The sequence below is a fragment of the Triturus cristatus genome, chromosome 6, assembly GCF_964204655.1.
Source record: "Triturus cristatus chromosome 6, aTriCri1.1, whole genome shotgun sequence".
Classification (NCBI taxonomy): domain Eukaryota; kingdom Metazoa; phylum Chordata; class Amphibia; order Caudata; family Salamandridae; genus Triturus; species Triturus cristatus.
The window spans coordinates 1848034704-1848051331 of NC_140589.1; the positions used below are offsets into that span (position 1 = coordinate 1848034704).

The following is a 16628-nucleotide window of genomic DNA, read 5'->3' on the forward strand; positions in this document are numbered from 1 at the left end:
GACATGGCGGACGTGCCAGGGGTCACTCCCAGCCAGACCAGTGACGCAGGCGCGGGCCGCAGCGCTGCCGGTGCCACCCCTGGGGCAGGAGGGGCGCAGGGCACTCAGGGAGTTGTTTACGCGCCCTGGCGAGTCACCGTGTGCCAGGCCGGCCATCAGACCGAGGGCAGAGGGAGACACAGGGAGCTTGAAGGTTAACCACCCGGATTAATCATTAGCGGGAGAATGTGATAAAGTTTGAACCCACGAGGCCTCTGCGGAGGCCAGAGCGGCTGGTGGGGCTTCAGGGCGCACGGCGAGTGTGGAGGCTTCAGGGAGAGCTGGGGCAAGGAGCAGACACGCCAGGGTGCAGCGGCTAGAAGCAGGGAGGTGAAGAGAGGGACACACATGACAAGTGTGGTGACAGGAGCCACTGACCCAGAAGAGGAGGGACCCCAGCGCGCGGGCTGATCCACATCCGCTGCGGAGCCGCACCTGCCCCATCGGAGCCATGAGGAGGACACGGAGGTACAAGCACGTCATCGAGACCCCGGACCCTGGCAAGTGGGAGGTAAGAGGAGGCTGAACCCCAGGTGACCCCGCTGATCTGCTGGAAGGGGGGGGTCATGGTGCTCAAGTCTGACGCACACCGTGGCCCTCTCGAAGGATTCATCAGTTACTACCAGGATGCCTAGTGTAGAGCCCAGGAAGACTAGACAAGCCCTAGGTGGCGAGTAGGAAGAGTCCATACTGAGCTGCAGAGGTGCAACTAGACCCAACCTCCCGGGGGGGCTAACACTTACAGTAAATGGGACGAGAAAAGTATTTCAAGCAATGTAGGCAAAACATTTTCGATGCAAATAAGAGGGGGAAAAAGTGACAGGCTGCAGTTTAAACATACTGTACACATTCTGTCTGGTTATGAGTGACAGACTGGAGTCTACATTTACCCCCAGAATCCTCTCTGAGGCTCTGGTGTTGGTGTTGTTGCTGAGGCCATATTGTTGATTGTGGTGTTTGATCCATATACCACGTATGAATATTGATTTGTGACGTGTTTAAATTGCTGTGGTTGGTATCACGCATTATTTGACCATTTGAGGCAGTGTCCAGTTAAGCACGAGTCCTTAAGGGTTTCCATACTTAAGGGTGATAAGCGTATTGTGTGCCTAACAGTAACACCTGAGTTCGATGGGGGGAGAGTAGGTCCCGCAGGGAGCGTGGGTACATTTTAAAGAGGCGGGGAGGCTGTTCGGTACATGAGTTGAAGGGAGCTGGCCTGAAGGGAGGGGTGAGAGGATGATGTGTCGGATAGAAAGGATGCGACCTGCCGGAGTTATGCGCCCCGCCGAGTCTCTGTAGTCGCCCGGGAGGATGAACGGTGTGGAGAAGTGTGGCTCAATGATTAGAGCGGCAGACCCTGATGCAGAGGTCTGGCCCGGGACCAGGGTTCAATTCCCCGCCTCGGCGGGTCTTGGGCTAAAAAATTCCACGGACCTGATAATTCTCGCCTCGGTGCCATTCCAATCATGGAGTCCCACTCTGCAACTCTGGGCAATAGCTTGCTTAATCTCCACAACGGCCCCCACAATGCTAAGGATGCCTGGCCTCCACCTTGGGGGTGCCCAGGTGTGGACGCCTCACAGGGAAAGCCAGGATGGGTTCCACAGCGGTATTCGTACAAGCGCCTTGAGACCCTTGCGGGTGAGTAGTGCGCTATACAAGTATCAATTTACATTTACATAATGGGGTCAAAGGAAAGGGAGGGTTCAGGTGATGGGTGCGCCTGGACTCCGGTTCTAATCCACTGCAGGTTTAAAATCACCCCATGTGGAAATCCCCGCTGCGTCTGCGCCACAGCCGGCCCCGAGTCTGCATCGGTGATCTGAAAGCCGTTAATTTACTTCGAAGAGGGATCTTTTGAGGCAGATTTTTCAATGGTTCTAGATTTTTGACTAAAAAAACCAATCAGGACTAAAAAAATAGGCCAGTGCTTAAAATGATTTCTTGACTCAAGGTCTCTGGTTTTGGGAGGGTTTTATGGAAGACATTAAACGATAAGAGTTTAATGTCGGCTAGCGTGGTCGACCTCGCACGAGTCTCGGCGACGACGCTCAATATCCTGTGATTCTGGGCAAATCACTTCATCTCCCCGTGTCTAATAACAATGAATGTGTCCTTCTGTAATGAAACTGCTGCTCATGTAAAGCGCGCTGATATCGGGTCTAGTTCGCGCTATATAAAACTCCTATTCTTCTTATTATTTGTTTTAAATGTTCCTTTGGGAAAATACAATTTTCAAGGAGTTGTCAACTGTGCTGCACAGACACTCATGAGGTCCTGGGTCTGCTGGTGGTTCCGCTGCCCACAAGCATCTGCAGCTTGAGACCCTGAGGATGTCTATTGTGGTTGGGAGATTAAAGGCGAGTGACTCTCAATGGTTTTGTGTTTTGTTATCTGAACTGCACTGCGCTGCTGCAATTGTGGTTGAGCAGTGGGCAGGGACGCAGGAAGAGTGACACGGCTGGGTAATGCACGTCTGTCCTGCAAGGGCCTGTGATGAGGAGGCCTTCTGCTGCAATGCCAAGGAGTCAAGATGACGTAAGGTGCTACCAATTCTGGTACTGTGGCTGGCGGAACCTTTTTCCACTGAAACTTCTAGCGGGGCTCTTCGTTGTCAGCTTGAGGTCCCTCATCGAGGCTGCGGGCCCCTCAACAGCTTCTGTCCCATGTTAAGGGTTCTTGGCCACTCTCAGCTCCCCAGGACATACAGCAGGTCTCCCCTGAGCAAGGCAGACATCAGGTCCGTGGCGCGTTATCTTTACTGGCTCCAGTCATCTCCCCTCGCTATCACCTTGTGGGTCTTCAGAATAATGAACAAGCATTTGCAATGCAATAGGTCTCGCATTTGCGAGAGTTTGAGCTATTGGCATTGTAAATGACAATTCCTTTTCTTTATGTGTTTTGAGAACCTGCAAGTGGTGCCTTAACACTCCCTTTGTACTTATAGTTCTTAACTCTCGGAAACGCGAGACCTATTGCATTGCGAATGCAGTAGGTCTCCCAATTGTCAGAGGTTTGAGCTGTTTAAAATGGCAATGTTATCTAAATGCATTTTTTGGATGTAGTGCACTGTTGATATTTGCATAGCGATATTGTGCTTCGTATGACCTCACGGCGCTGGAGAACCAGGAAATGGGTTATGAGGAATGGCACGTGTTTTGTCAGTATCCATCGTGTCTAATGAAGAAAGCCCTGGATATATGTGCACCAGACAGTCAAGGATTACGCATATGATATGTACTTAGATGCTCTAGACACCGCATCCAAGTTCAATATAATGAGTATTCGCCTTATGTAATTAATTTGTGAAATAACACATGTAGAAATAAATTAACATTTAAAAAATATATTTTTTAGTTAACTTTTAAAATATAACCGAGTTTTATGTTTTTAGACCAGTATAAACTATAAGTAACTAAAATAAAGCTTTAATTTTCCTCTATGTTTTAACAAACCAATTTGCGTTTTTCAACTAACAGACACAGTGGAATTCTTTCATTTAGTGGACGATCATGTCAAGGACATGATTTAAATAAGTATTATTTTCCTGAAAACCATACCTTTATTTTTGTGATCTGTGCACAATAAGAGTCCTCCCCTCTGCCTTCGCACACTCCCCATCTTAAGTAATTTTACAAATTACACGGTTGCTATTTTTTGGGCTGAAAGCAGTTCTGCCACATCCAAGCTTTGCTGCTTGTAAACCGCAGGCCTTCATTTGCATTCCATTAAAGGTTTATTGGCAGCTTATGTTTATTTTTTGACTGTCTGCTAGCTTGAAGGTTTTTGATTGGAAAACTGTGTTCGGGGCTTCCTTGTACCAGGCCTAGAAAGGGATAGGGAAGAACATCAGGGGCTGAATGTGATAGTAGGGAAGAGGAGTTTTTGGGAATGGCAGAGGAGTGAGTGGTAATAGAAGACATGGCGATTGGTTGCCTCATCTGGTGTCTCAGTGGACAAATGCTTCCGCAACAGGGATTTGTGCTTGACCCCCATAGTCATATGTTGCAATTACAATGGGTCAACTTGTCTTTCTTTACATAAGGAGAGAAGGGGGAGTCAATAGTAGGAGTTGCCAGAGTGAATAAGTGGGATGTGGCGGGTGCGATAACAAAAGATGACAGAATGGAAGGAGGAATGGGAGGGTGGCTTAAGGGAGCTTGGAGGGACCAATAGCAGAGTAATAGCCCTGTGGCTTTGGGGAAATGGTACAGGGGTAAGGGGGGACGACAGAGGTGAGACGGGAAAGCTAGCAGTTGTAGCTGTAGAGAGAATGATGAGGTGGTGAGTGAATAGATAATGTGAGATTCCAGACTGAATAAGGGGGTGACGCATTTAAAACTGGGCGATGGGTGAAAGTGATGGGGAGATGCCAGAGTGGATTTGTGATGATGAAAGAATGGACGAAGGTATATATTCTGCAAGGCGCCAGTGAGAAGAAGACAAAGGAAGAGTGGCCGTGAAATCTGGCAAGAACGAGACTAGAGGAAACAGGTTAGGATGAAAAGTAAAACATGAGGCCACGTAGGATAGAGCGAACGCTTGTGTGTAGTTTGTATTGGGCCCTGGCGCTACCCCTCCCCGTTCATTATCGGCACCACTGCAGCTCTCTTGCTGGCAGGGTATACCGGGAATACAGTATGCAAGGGAATGGTGCTGGCAGTGCTTCATTTTTAAAATAATAATACGAGCAGGGGCTGCAAGGACCGCGCAGACCCACCACTGAAAGCCTGACCTTTGTACTGCTGTCCGAATACAGGACATAGTGTCGGATCCCCCAGATCCCAAAGGAAGACCTTTTCAAGCAATTCCCTCAAATAAATCGTCTGTAGAGAGCATAGAAGGTAGAGTGGGGATCTGGGACGAGGTGTGATAATCAAGAGCGAAAGGCTGAGAGCCATTGCAAAACAAATGAAGAGCACGTTGTTGGGTGTATTTTTTTTAATTGTTAAAAAGAATTATCTTGAAATTAAATTTTTTTTATGTCTGAGTCTTGGTATGCTGAACTGTGGCAGAAGGCCAGCGCCGCTGCTGCAGGCTGACCTGTTGAGAGGTAGAGTACTGGTACGCCACGGACCATGTGCAGTGCCAGGAAGTGAGTCGGCAGCAGCGGAATGATGTGCAGTGCTAGGAAGTGGATTGGCAGTGCCTCTGCTGCTTTTTTTAAGGGGGACCGCAAAAGATGAAAGCAACACAGGGAAGCCTGGCATATGGTGAGCACTTTCGCGGCCGCTTTGATGTTCTCAGTGGCCGCGCGGCTCACTGAGAACATCAAAGCGGCTGTGAAAGTGATCAGGCAGGCTGCCAAATGGTGCGCGCGCACATGCACTGTAGTTGGCGACCTCAAAAGCACTAGTTTGCACTTCCAAATCCCGCTTTCTATAGCTCTTGCCATAGCAGCGCTAAAGCACTGGCTCAGGCGAGACCTAAAAAATGAAACATCCAAGCTGCTCATACTTTGCAGAGAGAGGAGTGGCTATTCCTGCAAGTGTGTACTATGTAGACAAGGGCAGTGATTTGAAATAATGTATATTTAGACCAATGATTATACAGTGAGACACAATATGTGCTTGTTTAATAGAGAAACAATATTTACTTGTTTAATTTCTACAAAATGGTAGATTTACTGGTGCCGACTAAACATGTACGTAGTAAAACGACCATAAGATAAGTTATATTAATTTAGGAAAAACATAATTTTGCCTGAACATGTTGGACCGGATATGTTCCTTTTGCGGTGTGTAGTTATGTTGCCCTGTTCTGAGGGCCCACCTGCAACTTTTATCCTGTTTTTAGGTCGAGCGTAGCGCTGTACTATGGGGAGGCTTCTTGTGATCAATCTAAACTTCTTGTGGGTCTGACTCCTCCCACATATTGGATTGGCCTTTGCTTGTGGCTTTCAATAATGAAAGCACGCAAATGGCCAAAGGCGGAAGCATGTCCCACCTCTTTGTTTACTGGTCGCTCCCACTGCGTTTTGCTGTCGGGAGCGAGCAGGGGCACGCAGGGTGTCGGCTGCATTCCTCGCATCCCACAGCGTTTTGCTTGCGGGAGCGAGCAGTGCCTCCTTGTTTATCTTTCCATTCCTGCCTCGCACCTTCCTTCTACCCTCCCTGCCTTACGTCCCACCCTCCTATTCACTCCACGCAGCGCCTGCTTGAGGTGCCTCACCCCTCCTTGTGCAGATCGCGGTTCTGTATTTCGAGTCTGAATGTTCACTTCGTCGAGTGATAAAACGTTCTCATTTTCTAGTGCTGGGGACTTCAATTCTGTCTCATACTGTCAAGCGTTCCCCTGGTCACGTCATCCTGGAAGGAAAGGGTGTGGAGGGATCTAAACAAGACACAAGCTGCATGGTTTATGGCCCCACTCTTCAGATAATTTACAAAGCTTCCCATCCTATAGCTGTGTTTGTTTTCCATATAAAGGCAACGTATGCACACGCCTTGCGAAATGAGATGCGTTTGTGCTTTTTGTACAAGGCCACCAGATGGCCCCTTTCCATCAAGCACATACATGACGCTCAATTTTTTAATTTTTTTTTATGCACGCCAATATTTTCATTTGTGTTAATTGGAACAATTGAGTACATTCGGACTTCAACTCCCAGAGCGCGCTGTGCCCTTCGTAACATGGGGGCCCCACTAGCATTATGCATGTGGCACTGAAGTCGGTTTGGCCCTTTTGTGTTCTGTGAACCAGGCCCACTCGCCTGTGAATACCATATGACAGAAACCGTATCAGCATAGACGTTTACCTCACATCGCTCCTGTTGGACGTGGCCCATCTGGCAGGTCCGCCCCTGAAGTTTTTATGGTATATGTAACCTGGGGATGGTGATTCCCCCTCTGAGTGAGTGTGAGGAGAGAGCGACCCACCCTTCCATAGGAATACATAGGGAATGGATGAGTCCTCGGTAGTTCCCGGTGCGTAGGGTGTGCCGGGTCAAGTCTGGTATGTATGAACTCGTGAGGTTGAATGCGGCGCAACGGTATATGAGGTATGAGTGTGTCTAGTGTAGAAGTCCCCCTTTTGGAAGTTGGCATATTTGTGGAATATGTGCCTGGCGTATGATTGGCCGGGGCTGGCTGGTGAGCCTGGCTCCCAGGATCTGGGAGGGTCTGCCCGGTGGTGAATGGAGTGTTTAGCATACTGATGTGAGGGGAGGAGTGAGCCTGGGTCTGCTTGTGGATTGACCGTCTGGGTTGAGTGTCATGAATGAGGCTGGGTTTTCCCCAGACACTGCTGGCTCCACCCCCTGGGGTGCGGCTGATGTCCCTAGCCTGGCCAGTGTAAAGAATCCCCCATAACCAGTTCCAGCTGGTTCTCCCCCTGCCTGCCCCTTCAGACCAAGAATGTGTGTATAAAAAGGGTGCTGTGACACTCTGGACTTGTTCTTGTTCTGACTTGAATCTGCCAGGGGCGTGCTGCTGCTGGGGCCCAGGGGAAGGCTTGCCTCCCTGGACCCTGCCCAGCCCCTGGATGCCATGGATACCTGGAAGACCTCTTTGCTGGGAGCTTTCTGCTCCATTTCTTTATGCCCCCAGGACTTTATTGACCTAGCGCCTGGATAGCGCTATCTTTTCCCCCAGGAAGGAGGAGCATGTGGGCCTTGGCAGCGCTGGGCTGCGATCTCCGCCGAGGGAATCCCGACGTAGGGGTTCCCCCCGGGATGCTGGTCTCGCGGGTGCCCACCCCGCTGTCTTTGCGCTAATTATATGCAGGTGCCCACCCTGCGTCTTCATTGTTGCGTTATCACTAATGCGGGTGCCCACCCCGCTTATGGTTGTTCTATTGCGGGTGCCCACCCCGCGATCATTGAAGGAGAAATCACCGCCGCGGCCCGAGCTTCAGTTCAAAACCGCCGCCGAGTCCGCGGCCCGCCTGGTTGTGGGCGGGGCCGCGGGACGGAAGCGGAAGTGCCGCCATTGTAATGGGAGGCGGCCGCCGGGAGCTTGCGAGGCTCCACTTAGAAGTCCGGCCCGGAGAGGAACGGAGTCCCCGGAGAACGGCCCGGTGAGTACATACGGGCTGGGGGACTCCACACAGGTGCTGGGGGTGCGGGGGCAGTGCTCACAAGCCCCAGGAGGCTCCGACGGTGGAGGCATTATTTCTCGAGCCGTTGAGGCTCTGGGGGACATTGTTCTTTGGTGCTGAGTAAGAGCCCCGAGAAGGCTCCAACGACGGGGCGATCTCTGAAAGAGCCCAGCGAGGCTCCACCCACAAGGGGCACCAGTTGTTTCTTTACGGAGCGGCCCCAGATGGCAGCGGGTCGCTCCCCCTTGGCCCCCCCCCCAGTAACGGTTAGGGCCACGAAGGCCCTAGGGGGCATTTCAATTGTTTTATAGCCCAGAGAGGGCTACAGAGGCACGCCGGTGCCTGAGTTCGTTCCACAGCTGCCCAGCACTTAGTGGGCAGCTGCCACGTTTAGGTCGTGCCCCTCTGAGTTTTGGACTGGGCCTCCTGCGCAGTCTTGCCCCTGACTTTGCTGGACATAGGGTGTCTTAGCCTGGACAAGGCCAGTTGGCCTGGGGACTGCCACAGGTGGTGGCATATGAGTTCTGGCGCAATTGTTCCTTGCTCTACACCTCTGAATGTGTTCATGCATCATGTGTAACGTTCTATTACCCCTACAGGTATGGTGATACTTAGGTGGTTGTTTGCTTTCTCCTAGTACAGGTAGTGCTAGTGAGGTCCTGATTCCCTGCGTAATATTTCTCCTAAGGTGGTTAGGGTTGCGTAGGTGGTGCTTTCCGATACCAGTAGTTACCGGTTGTGGCTACATGTTATTTTATGCTACTGTGATATTATCCCTATGTTCTAAGTGCTAATTTCTACAAAGTGCTGATTCCGGACAGTGGTCCATGTGGCCCTGTCCCCTGTATATATAATCCCTTGTAAATTCTCCCCGTGCCTGTGGGCACCTTGTAAGGTGTGTGTCTTTATTTAATGTGTGGTGTATAATACAGAGGCTATTTTTATACAATACCTTGTGTGGAGTTTCCTTTGTGGGGGGCCTGGGGTGTTGTTGCTGGGTGCGTGCGCAAATGCTTCACATGTCCTCCGAGATAGGCCTGGCTGCCCGCGCCGCGTTACCTAGAGGGCGAGCAGGGGTCGACCTTTTCATAGGAGTGGTGGTCTCTGACTGGCTGGGGCGCCAGCCCTGGCCGGCCGGGGGCCCCATTTCCTACACTGGTGGCAGCGACGGGATCCGGACTTGTGTTTGCGCAGTACCACAACGATAACTGGCCCCCCTACAAAACTCTGTACTGTACATGGTCGCAAGGAAAGGAGATTATTGTTTTAAGAGTTTACGTCAATGTCCGTTCTGTGAAAGATGTGTTCGAGTTAGGTGTCCCTAGCTTGGGAGGGTAAATCATCTCCCTAGGGTAATATGGTTCTCTGGATTCACCAGAAGGGTGGGATCCGGTGGTGGTTGCAAAATTGTGGTCAAATGTGTGGTCCGTGTCCCTGCCCTAGAGTAATGGTACCCGTGCCCCGAGGGTTAGGTTGAGGAATCAGGGGCGGTGGAAAAACTGTCCTACCAGTCTAGGGGACGGTATGTGCATGAAAATTGAGGTATGCTGAGTAATGGAGTATAAGTTCTCCGGGATGGGGAGCTTGCTGAGTCAACGTTAATCCTGTCCTTCCTTACCCCGCTGAGTGTGTTGGAGGCATCATGTGTTCCGTGCACCGCTGAATGTGTCTGATGCGTCAGGTGTCCTGTCCGTCCGTACCCCGCTGAATGTGGTTTAGGCGTCAGGTGTCGCCCTGGCTGAATTTATGTTAAGTTGTATCCCGGACAAGGAAGACCTGCTGGCGCTGCCGCGGCTTGCCTTGGGGAGAGCTGAACGTTGAGACCTGCTGGCGCTGCCGCGGCTCGTTTTTGTTAAAGTTATGGTAGTTGTATCCCGGACAAGGAAGACCTGCTGGCTCGGCCGCGGCTTGCCTTGGGGAGAGCTGAACCTTGAGACCTGCTGGCGCGGCCGCGGCTCGTTTTTGTTAAAATTATGGTAGTTGTATCCCGGACAAGGAAGACCTGCTGGCTCGGCCGCGGCTTGCCTTGGGGAGAGCTGAACGCTTAGTTCCCAGGTGGAAGACCAGTGGAGGGAGGAAGTTCCAAGACTGATAAGAAAGTGTGTTCTGAGGGTGTTCCTCCTGGGAGGACGCGGAACCTCAGAAGTAGAGGTAGGGTGGGGCATTCTTGCCCGTGACCTCTGGCAAGCCTGAGGGTGCGGACCCTAGGTGGAAGGAACAGTGGTAGGCGTGGCTACCCCGAGAAAGGGAGTGGAGAAGGGCTATTGTGGGCCCGGGGTTACCACCCCCCACTCCGGATTAGCAGGGACCAGTGGTGTCTGGGTAGCCCAGGGCCTGGTCCCGGTCACGGACAACTAAGGCGTGTCCGTGAGGTAGCCTGGTTGGGCCTATGTCTTTATTATTTTTTATTTTTTTTATTTTTCTTAATCTTTAGCGTGTGTGTGTCTATCGGTCCAGGTGGGCGTTGAGCTGGAGGGTGGCTCGGTAGCGCGGGCCACGTCCATGTTCTATCGCCCTGCACGCAGGGAAGTCCATCACGGTAGTGATTGGTCTGCCCTGCCTTTGGGCTGGGAGGGGCATGTGTTGGACGTGGCCCATCTGGCAGGTCCGCCCCTGAAGTTTTTATGGTATATGTAACCTGGGGATGGTGATTCCCCCTCTGAGTGAGTGTGAGGAGAGAGCGACCCACCCTTCCATAGGAATACATAGGGAATGGATGAGTCCTCGGTAGTTCCCGGTGCGTAGGGTGTGCCGGGTCAAGTCTGGTATGTATGAACTCGTGAGGTTGAATGCGGTGCAACGGTATGAGGTATGAGTGTGTCTAGTGTAGAAGTCCCCCTTTTGGAAGTTGGCATATTTGTGGAATATGTGCCTGGCGTATGATTGGCCGGGGCTGGCTGGTGAGCCTGGCTCCCAGGATCTGGGAGGGTCTGCCCGGTGGTGAATGGAGTGTTTAGCATACTGATGTGAGGGGAGGAGTGAGCCTGGGTCTGCTTGTGGATTGACCGTCTGGGTTGAGTGTCATGAATGAGGCTGGGTTTTCCCCAGACACTGCTGGCTCCACCCCCTGGGGTGCGGCTGATGTCCCTAGCCTGGCCAGTGTAAAGAATCCCCCATAACCAGTTCCAGCTGGTTCTCCCCCTGCCTGCCCCTTCAGACCAAGAATGTGTGTATAAAAAGGGTGCTGTGACACTCTGGACTTGTTCTTGTTCTGACTTGAATCTGCCAGGGGCGTGCTGCTGCTGGGGCCCAGGGGAAGGCTTGCCTCCCTGGACCCTGCCCAGCCCCTGGATGCCATGGATACCTGGAAGACCTCTTTGCTGGGAGCTTTCTGCTCCATTTCTTTATGCCCCCAGGACTTTATTGACCTAGCGCCTGGATAGCGCTATCTTTTCCCCCAGGAAGGAGGAGCATGTGGGCCTTGGCAGCGCTGGGCTGCGATCTCCGCCGAGGGAATCCCGACGTAGGGGTTCCCCCCGGGATGCTGGTCTCGCGGGTGCCCACCCCGCTGTCTTTGCGCTAATTATATGCAGGTGCCCACCCTGCGTCTTCATTGTTGTGTTATCACTAATGCGGGTGCCCACCCCGCTTATGGTTGTTCTATTGCGGGTGCCCACCCCGCGATCATTGAAGGAGAAATCACCGCCGCGGCCCGAGCTTCAGTTCAAAACCGCCGCCGAGTCCGCGGCCCGCCTGGTTGTGGGCGGGGCCGCGGGACGGAAGCGGAAGTGCCGCCATTGTAATGGGAGGCGGCCGCCGGGAGCTTGCGAGGCTCCACTTAGAAGTCCGGCCCGGAGAGGAACGGAGTCCCCGGAGAACGGCCCGGTGAGTACATACGGGCTGGGGGACTCCACACAGGTGCTGGGGGTGCGGGGGCAGTGCTCACAAGCCCCAGGAGGCTCCGACGGTGGAGGCATTATTTCTCGAGCCGGTGAGGCTCTGGGGGACATTGTTCTTTGGTGCTGAGTAAGAGCCCCGAGAAGGCTCCAACGACGGGGCGATCTCTGAAAGAGCCCAGCGAGGCTCCACCCACAAGGGGCACCAGTTGTTTCTTTACGGAGCGGCCCCAGATGGCAGCGGGTCGCTCCCCCTTGGCCCCCCCCCAGTAACGGTTAGGGCCACGAAGGCCCTAGGGGGCATTTCAATTGTTTTATAGCCCAGAGAGGGCTACAGAGGCACGCCGGTGCCTGAGTTCGTTCCACAGCTGCCCAGCACTTAGTGGGCAGCTGCCACGTTTAGGTCGTGCCCCTCTGAGTTTTGGACTGGGCCTCCTGCGCAGTCTTGCCCCTGACTTTGCTGGACATAGGGCGTCTTAGCCTGGACAAGGCCAGTTGGCCTGGGGACTGCCACAGGTGGTGGCATATGAGTTCTGGCGCAATTGTTCCTTGCTCTACACCTCTGAATGTGTTCATGCATCATGTGTAACGTTCTATTACCCCTACAGGTATGGTGATACTTAGGTGGTTGTTTGCTTTCTCCTAGTACAGGTAGTGCTAGTGAGGTCCTGATTCCCTGCGCAATATTTCTCCTAAGGTGGTTAGGGTTGCGTAGGTGGTGCTTTCCGATACCAGTAGTTACCGGTTGTGGCTACATGTTATTTTATGCTACTGTGATATTATCCCTATGTTCTAAGTGCTAATTTCTACAAAGTGCTGATTCCGGACAGTGGTCCATGTGGCCCTGTCCCCTGTATATATAATCCCTTGTAAATTCTCCCCGTGCCTGTGGGCACCTTGTAAGGTGTGTGTCTTTATTTAATGTGTGGTGTATAATACAGAGGCTATTTTTATACAATACCTTGTGTGGAGTTTCCTTTGTGGGGGGCCTGGGGTGTTGTTGCTGGGTGCGTGCGCAAATGCTTCACATGTCCTCCGAGATAGGCCTGGCTGCCCGCGCCGCGTTACCTAGAGGGCGAGCAGGGGTCGACCTTTTCATAGGAGTGGTGGTCTCTGACTGGCTGGGGCGCCAGCCCTGGCCGGCCGGGGGCCCCATTTCCTACAGCTCCGCACTGTGGTCCTTGAGTGCACATTCTCACATTATACATGCTGGGCAGCTTTATCCGAATGCAAAGTGATGTAGTATCGAGCCTTGATAGCATTGGCATGTCTAACCTCAAGGAAACACTTACCTACTAAAAAATATTACTGAAATGATATGTTCTTTAAGCAAAGGTCGGGGCAGCTGCCACCCACCCCTTGCTTGCACGTGTGATGTATCTTTTTCACTTGCACAGATGGAAGATGCTATTGTTACAGAGATGGATAACAGACAGCCCCAAGTTAATTAAGGGGATTTGATAGTGTTGACATAGTAACTATTGATTGGCCTTATGTAAAGTTTCTTATTAAGAAGGTGCTGGCAGAATCTTCGGACTTACTGGTTAGGCCTGCATACAGAATTACATTTCAGTCGCTTGGCTGTGGAAATCGAAATACCTCTAATTTTCTCTATTTTTCTTTCCCGCACTTCCCTTGACAATCCTTTCCTTTGTCTCATCTCCCTCGTCCCCAGTCTCCCCTCCCCTGTCACTTCTTCGCTACATGTTTATTAAAAGGTCCCAAAGGCGAGACCTATCGGCTATGCCAATGCTTGTTGTATTTTGCCCCTAGGCTCACGCCAATATAACGTGTGAATAGAGGCCTGCCCCTGACATGAGTGAGGTCTTGCACTGTCCTGTAACCTGCAGGGGTGCACCAAGCATGCCCTATTTTGCTGACAGTGGATTATTGCCCCATCTTGGGCTTTACAGGTACAGTCATGGTGGTAGCATACCATGTTTTGTGAATCTACAGTTGTGAACTTCTATCTGTGCTGCTGGTCCCACTTGTGTAAAGTTCTGCTTCAATGTGTGACCCAGAACTTCGTGCTAACATCCCAAGTGACATTTGTGTGCTTGTGGCATATGTAGTGCATGAAGAATGTAAGTATGTGAGCCAACGTAAGAGGCCATTTGGTCCCATTTTGTAAGCCCCTAGCGTGTTCCTGGCCACATGTATGATGTAAGATTGTTTCCCAGACATTGGAAGTGGAAGCTGGAGGGAGGAGACAAGTCTCCTTTAGAAAGTTACAAAGAGGCGTAACCTAAGAGGGGCTGCTGATTGGTTTACCTGTAGTGCTGCCATTTGATAGGTGTCGGGGGTGGGACTCTGTTGTTCAGGGCCAAAGCTTTTAGGTGATGCCAGCCTTTTGTTTTAATCCTGATCACTGTTCAGTGTGGCAACTGGTAACGCCAGTTGCAGAAAGCTCACGCCTCTCTATGCCTCTGTTGTGTGTACTCCTGGCTGAAAACTACCTTGCTGTGAGGAGCATCACTCTATCAAACAGCTGTGTCTGGAGAGCAGCCTAGAGAGGACACTTGAAAGAAGAACCTCCCGAAACCTGTTCTGAGATTGGAGGCAGAGAATCCACACTACCGATCTGCTTCAGCTGTATAAAAGTGGCAGCTACTTACATCCTTGTTGCTCCAGTTCCAAGTCCTTTCACTAAGGGAGGGAGTATTCCTCAGCATGCTCTGAGAACCACTGTGCAAACAGAGCTGGTGCCTGTGTGACAGCCAGCGTCAGAGAAGAGATGATACACACCTGTAGTCTTTCCTTGTTGGAAGAGCTGACCTGAAGACAGCCTGTCTGCTGAGAGAGGGAAAGAGCCAGTCAAGTCAGCAGGATGCGTGATTGTCCTGGGAATGTCCGAAACAGACTTCCTCTAGTGTGGAGGGTCTACTAGGAGCAAGAAGACTGAAGTGAGCGATCTGCGAGTTTCAAGAGTGTTTATTCTCTCTAGAAGTTCGGGTCCAAGAGGGAATCTCTCCACTATGCAATAAGAACAATCACGGCTAAACTCGCTGCTTATATCAAGAGCTGCATCTTGCCCATGGAGCATGAAGGCACTGAAACCCAGAGCTGTGAAATGGTGCAAGTTGCTACACAAGTCAATTACTATGACTGTGGTGAATGTCACCACTGAATCCAAGACTTTTACCCATGGCAGTCACCACATTTGCAAAGTGCACCCAGCAACTGCCATTGTGCTGCTGTGACACCGGTGTGAGAAGTGGCCCGCTAACTGCTCAAAACTGAGTGACCGAGAAGCTGGTCCGATGCCTGAAATGAGCCCACACCAACACCTGGTACCTGCTGTAGGAGAGTAGGATCTGCTTCACATGTTTACCCCCACTTTTTGCTGGTGATTCACTTTTTTTTTTCTTCACTTTAGTCTGGCTGGGACCCTGCTATTCAGGGCCCCAGCCTAGCTGCTTCCTCTCTAACATGATTCCATGTACTTTAGGTACAGTTCAGATTGGATCTGAGGTGCCCCTATAAGTCCCTAGTATATGGTATACTATGTACCCAGGGCAGAGGTACCCCAGAGGCCTACCAGGGGCTGAAGCATGTATAATGCCACCCCTGGAAAGCCACTCAAAATGACACCACAGGTCTGCTACTGCAGCCTGGGTAGGGTGGTGCATGCACCCCTTACTGAGATATAGGTTCACTATATATCACCATATACTGCACATACAAAGCTATCAGTCACCCCTATGGCAGGCCTTATCAATCCTGAAGGCAGGGTGCTTGGTTATATGTGAGGGGGTGCTCAGGCATGAGCTGAGCCCCTCTGCAGCCTTCGGAATCTCTTCTCCGGGGTTGTCAGTAGTGCAGCCTGACCATATACTCTTAAGTGCATTATAACCAAACGGTAAATGCTAACTTTGGACTGGCTGCACGGAAACATGTTGGGTTTGGTGTCAAACACCTTGGAGTATGATCCCACCCTTCTAGAGGGAGAGACATGGCAGCACTGGTATACCCGGTAGAAACTTAATAGAGCCCTGGCATCACAAAATGGATGCTGCAGCCACAGACAGAAGTCTGGCCTTCTACTGCTGACCGAAACTCCAGCAGGGGAGGCCTGGACAATAGGTTTCCTGTCACAGGGAGGTGTAACCACCTCCCAGACAGGATTATGTGCATTGGGGCTGGGTGGGAGCACTCTGAGTGCGTTGAAGTCCTGCACTGGGGGCACATTTGGTGTCCCTGTGCATAGTCCAGCTCAGACCGGTTCAGGGGCTTCCAGCCCCTGCTCTGGCGCAAAACTGGACAAAGGAAATGGGTGTAGCCACCCCTCTTTCCAAATGGGTGCAGGTAGGAATGACACACCACAAGCATCAAAGGAAAAAAATGAAAACAATGAGATTTTGAATAAAACTTATACTGTTATAAAAACCACTTCACTTTTGTTGGGTAATCTTCAGTACTACACAACACATGTCATAACTCCAAGAGTTATTCTTGAAGCGTTAATGAACTTAAGTTAATGTATAGTGGAATAATGTGTTTTTAAGCTCCTTATTAGATGTGTTTCAGGACTTATATACTCTTTAGGTCTGGCTGGAAAGCTCAGCTATCGTCATATCTTGTTTGATCACCAGAAAAAGAGCTTTAAGGAGCACAACTGTGAGAGGGACTTTGGCTCCGCCCATATGTTCACCTTAAGTATTGCATTTGATTGGGAAGAACTTGGGCAGAACTTGTGTGGTGCTGCTGAGAAAG

The 16628-nt window shown here is 51.3% G+C and overlaps 1 protein-coding gene across 1 annotated transcript in view; it reads left to right on the forward strand.

Annotated features, from left to right (window-relative positions):
- Nucleotides 1-258: 258 nt before the first annotated feature.
- Nucleotides 259-16628, forward strand: part of GCKR (glucokinase regulator) — a 194815-nt gene continuing 178445 nt past the window's right edge. The window contains exon 1 of the mRNA XM_085613316.1: nucleotides 259-550. Coding sequence (XP_085469442.1) covers nucleotides 491-550 — 60 coding nt within the window. The 5' untranslated portion in view covers nucleotides 259-490. The remainder of the gene's footprint in view (nucleotides 551-16628) is intronic.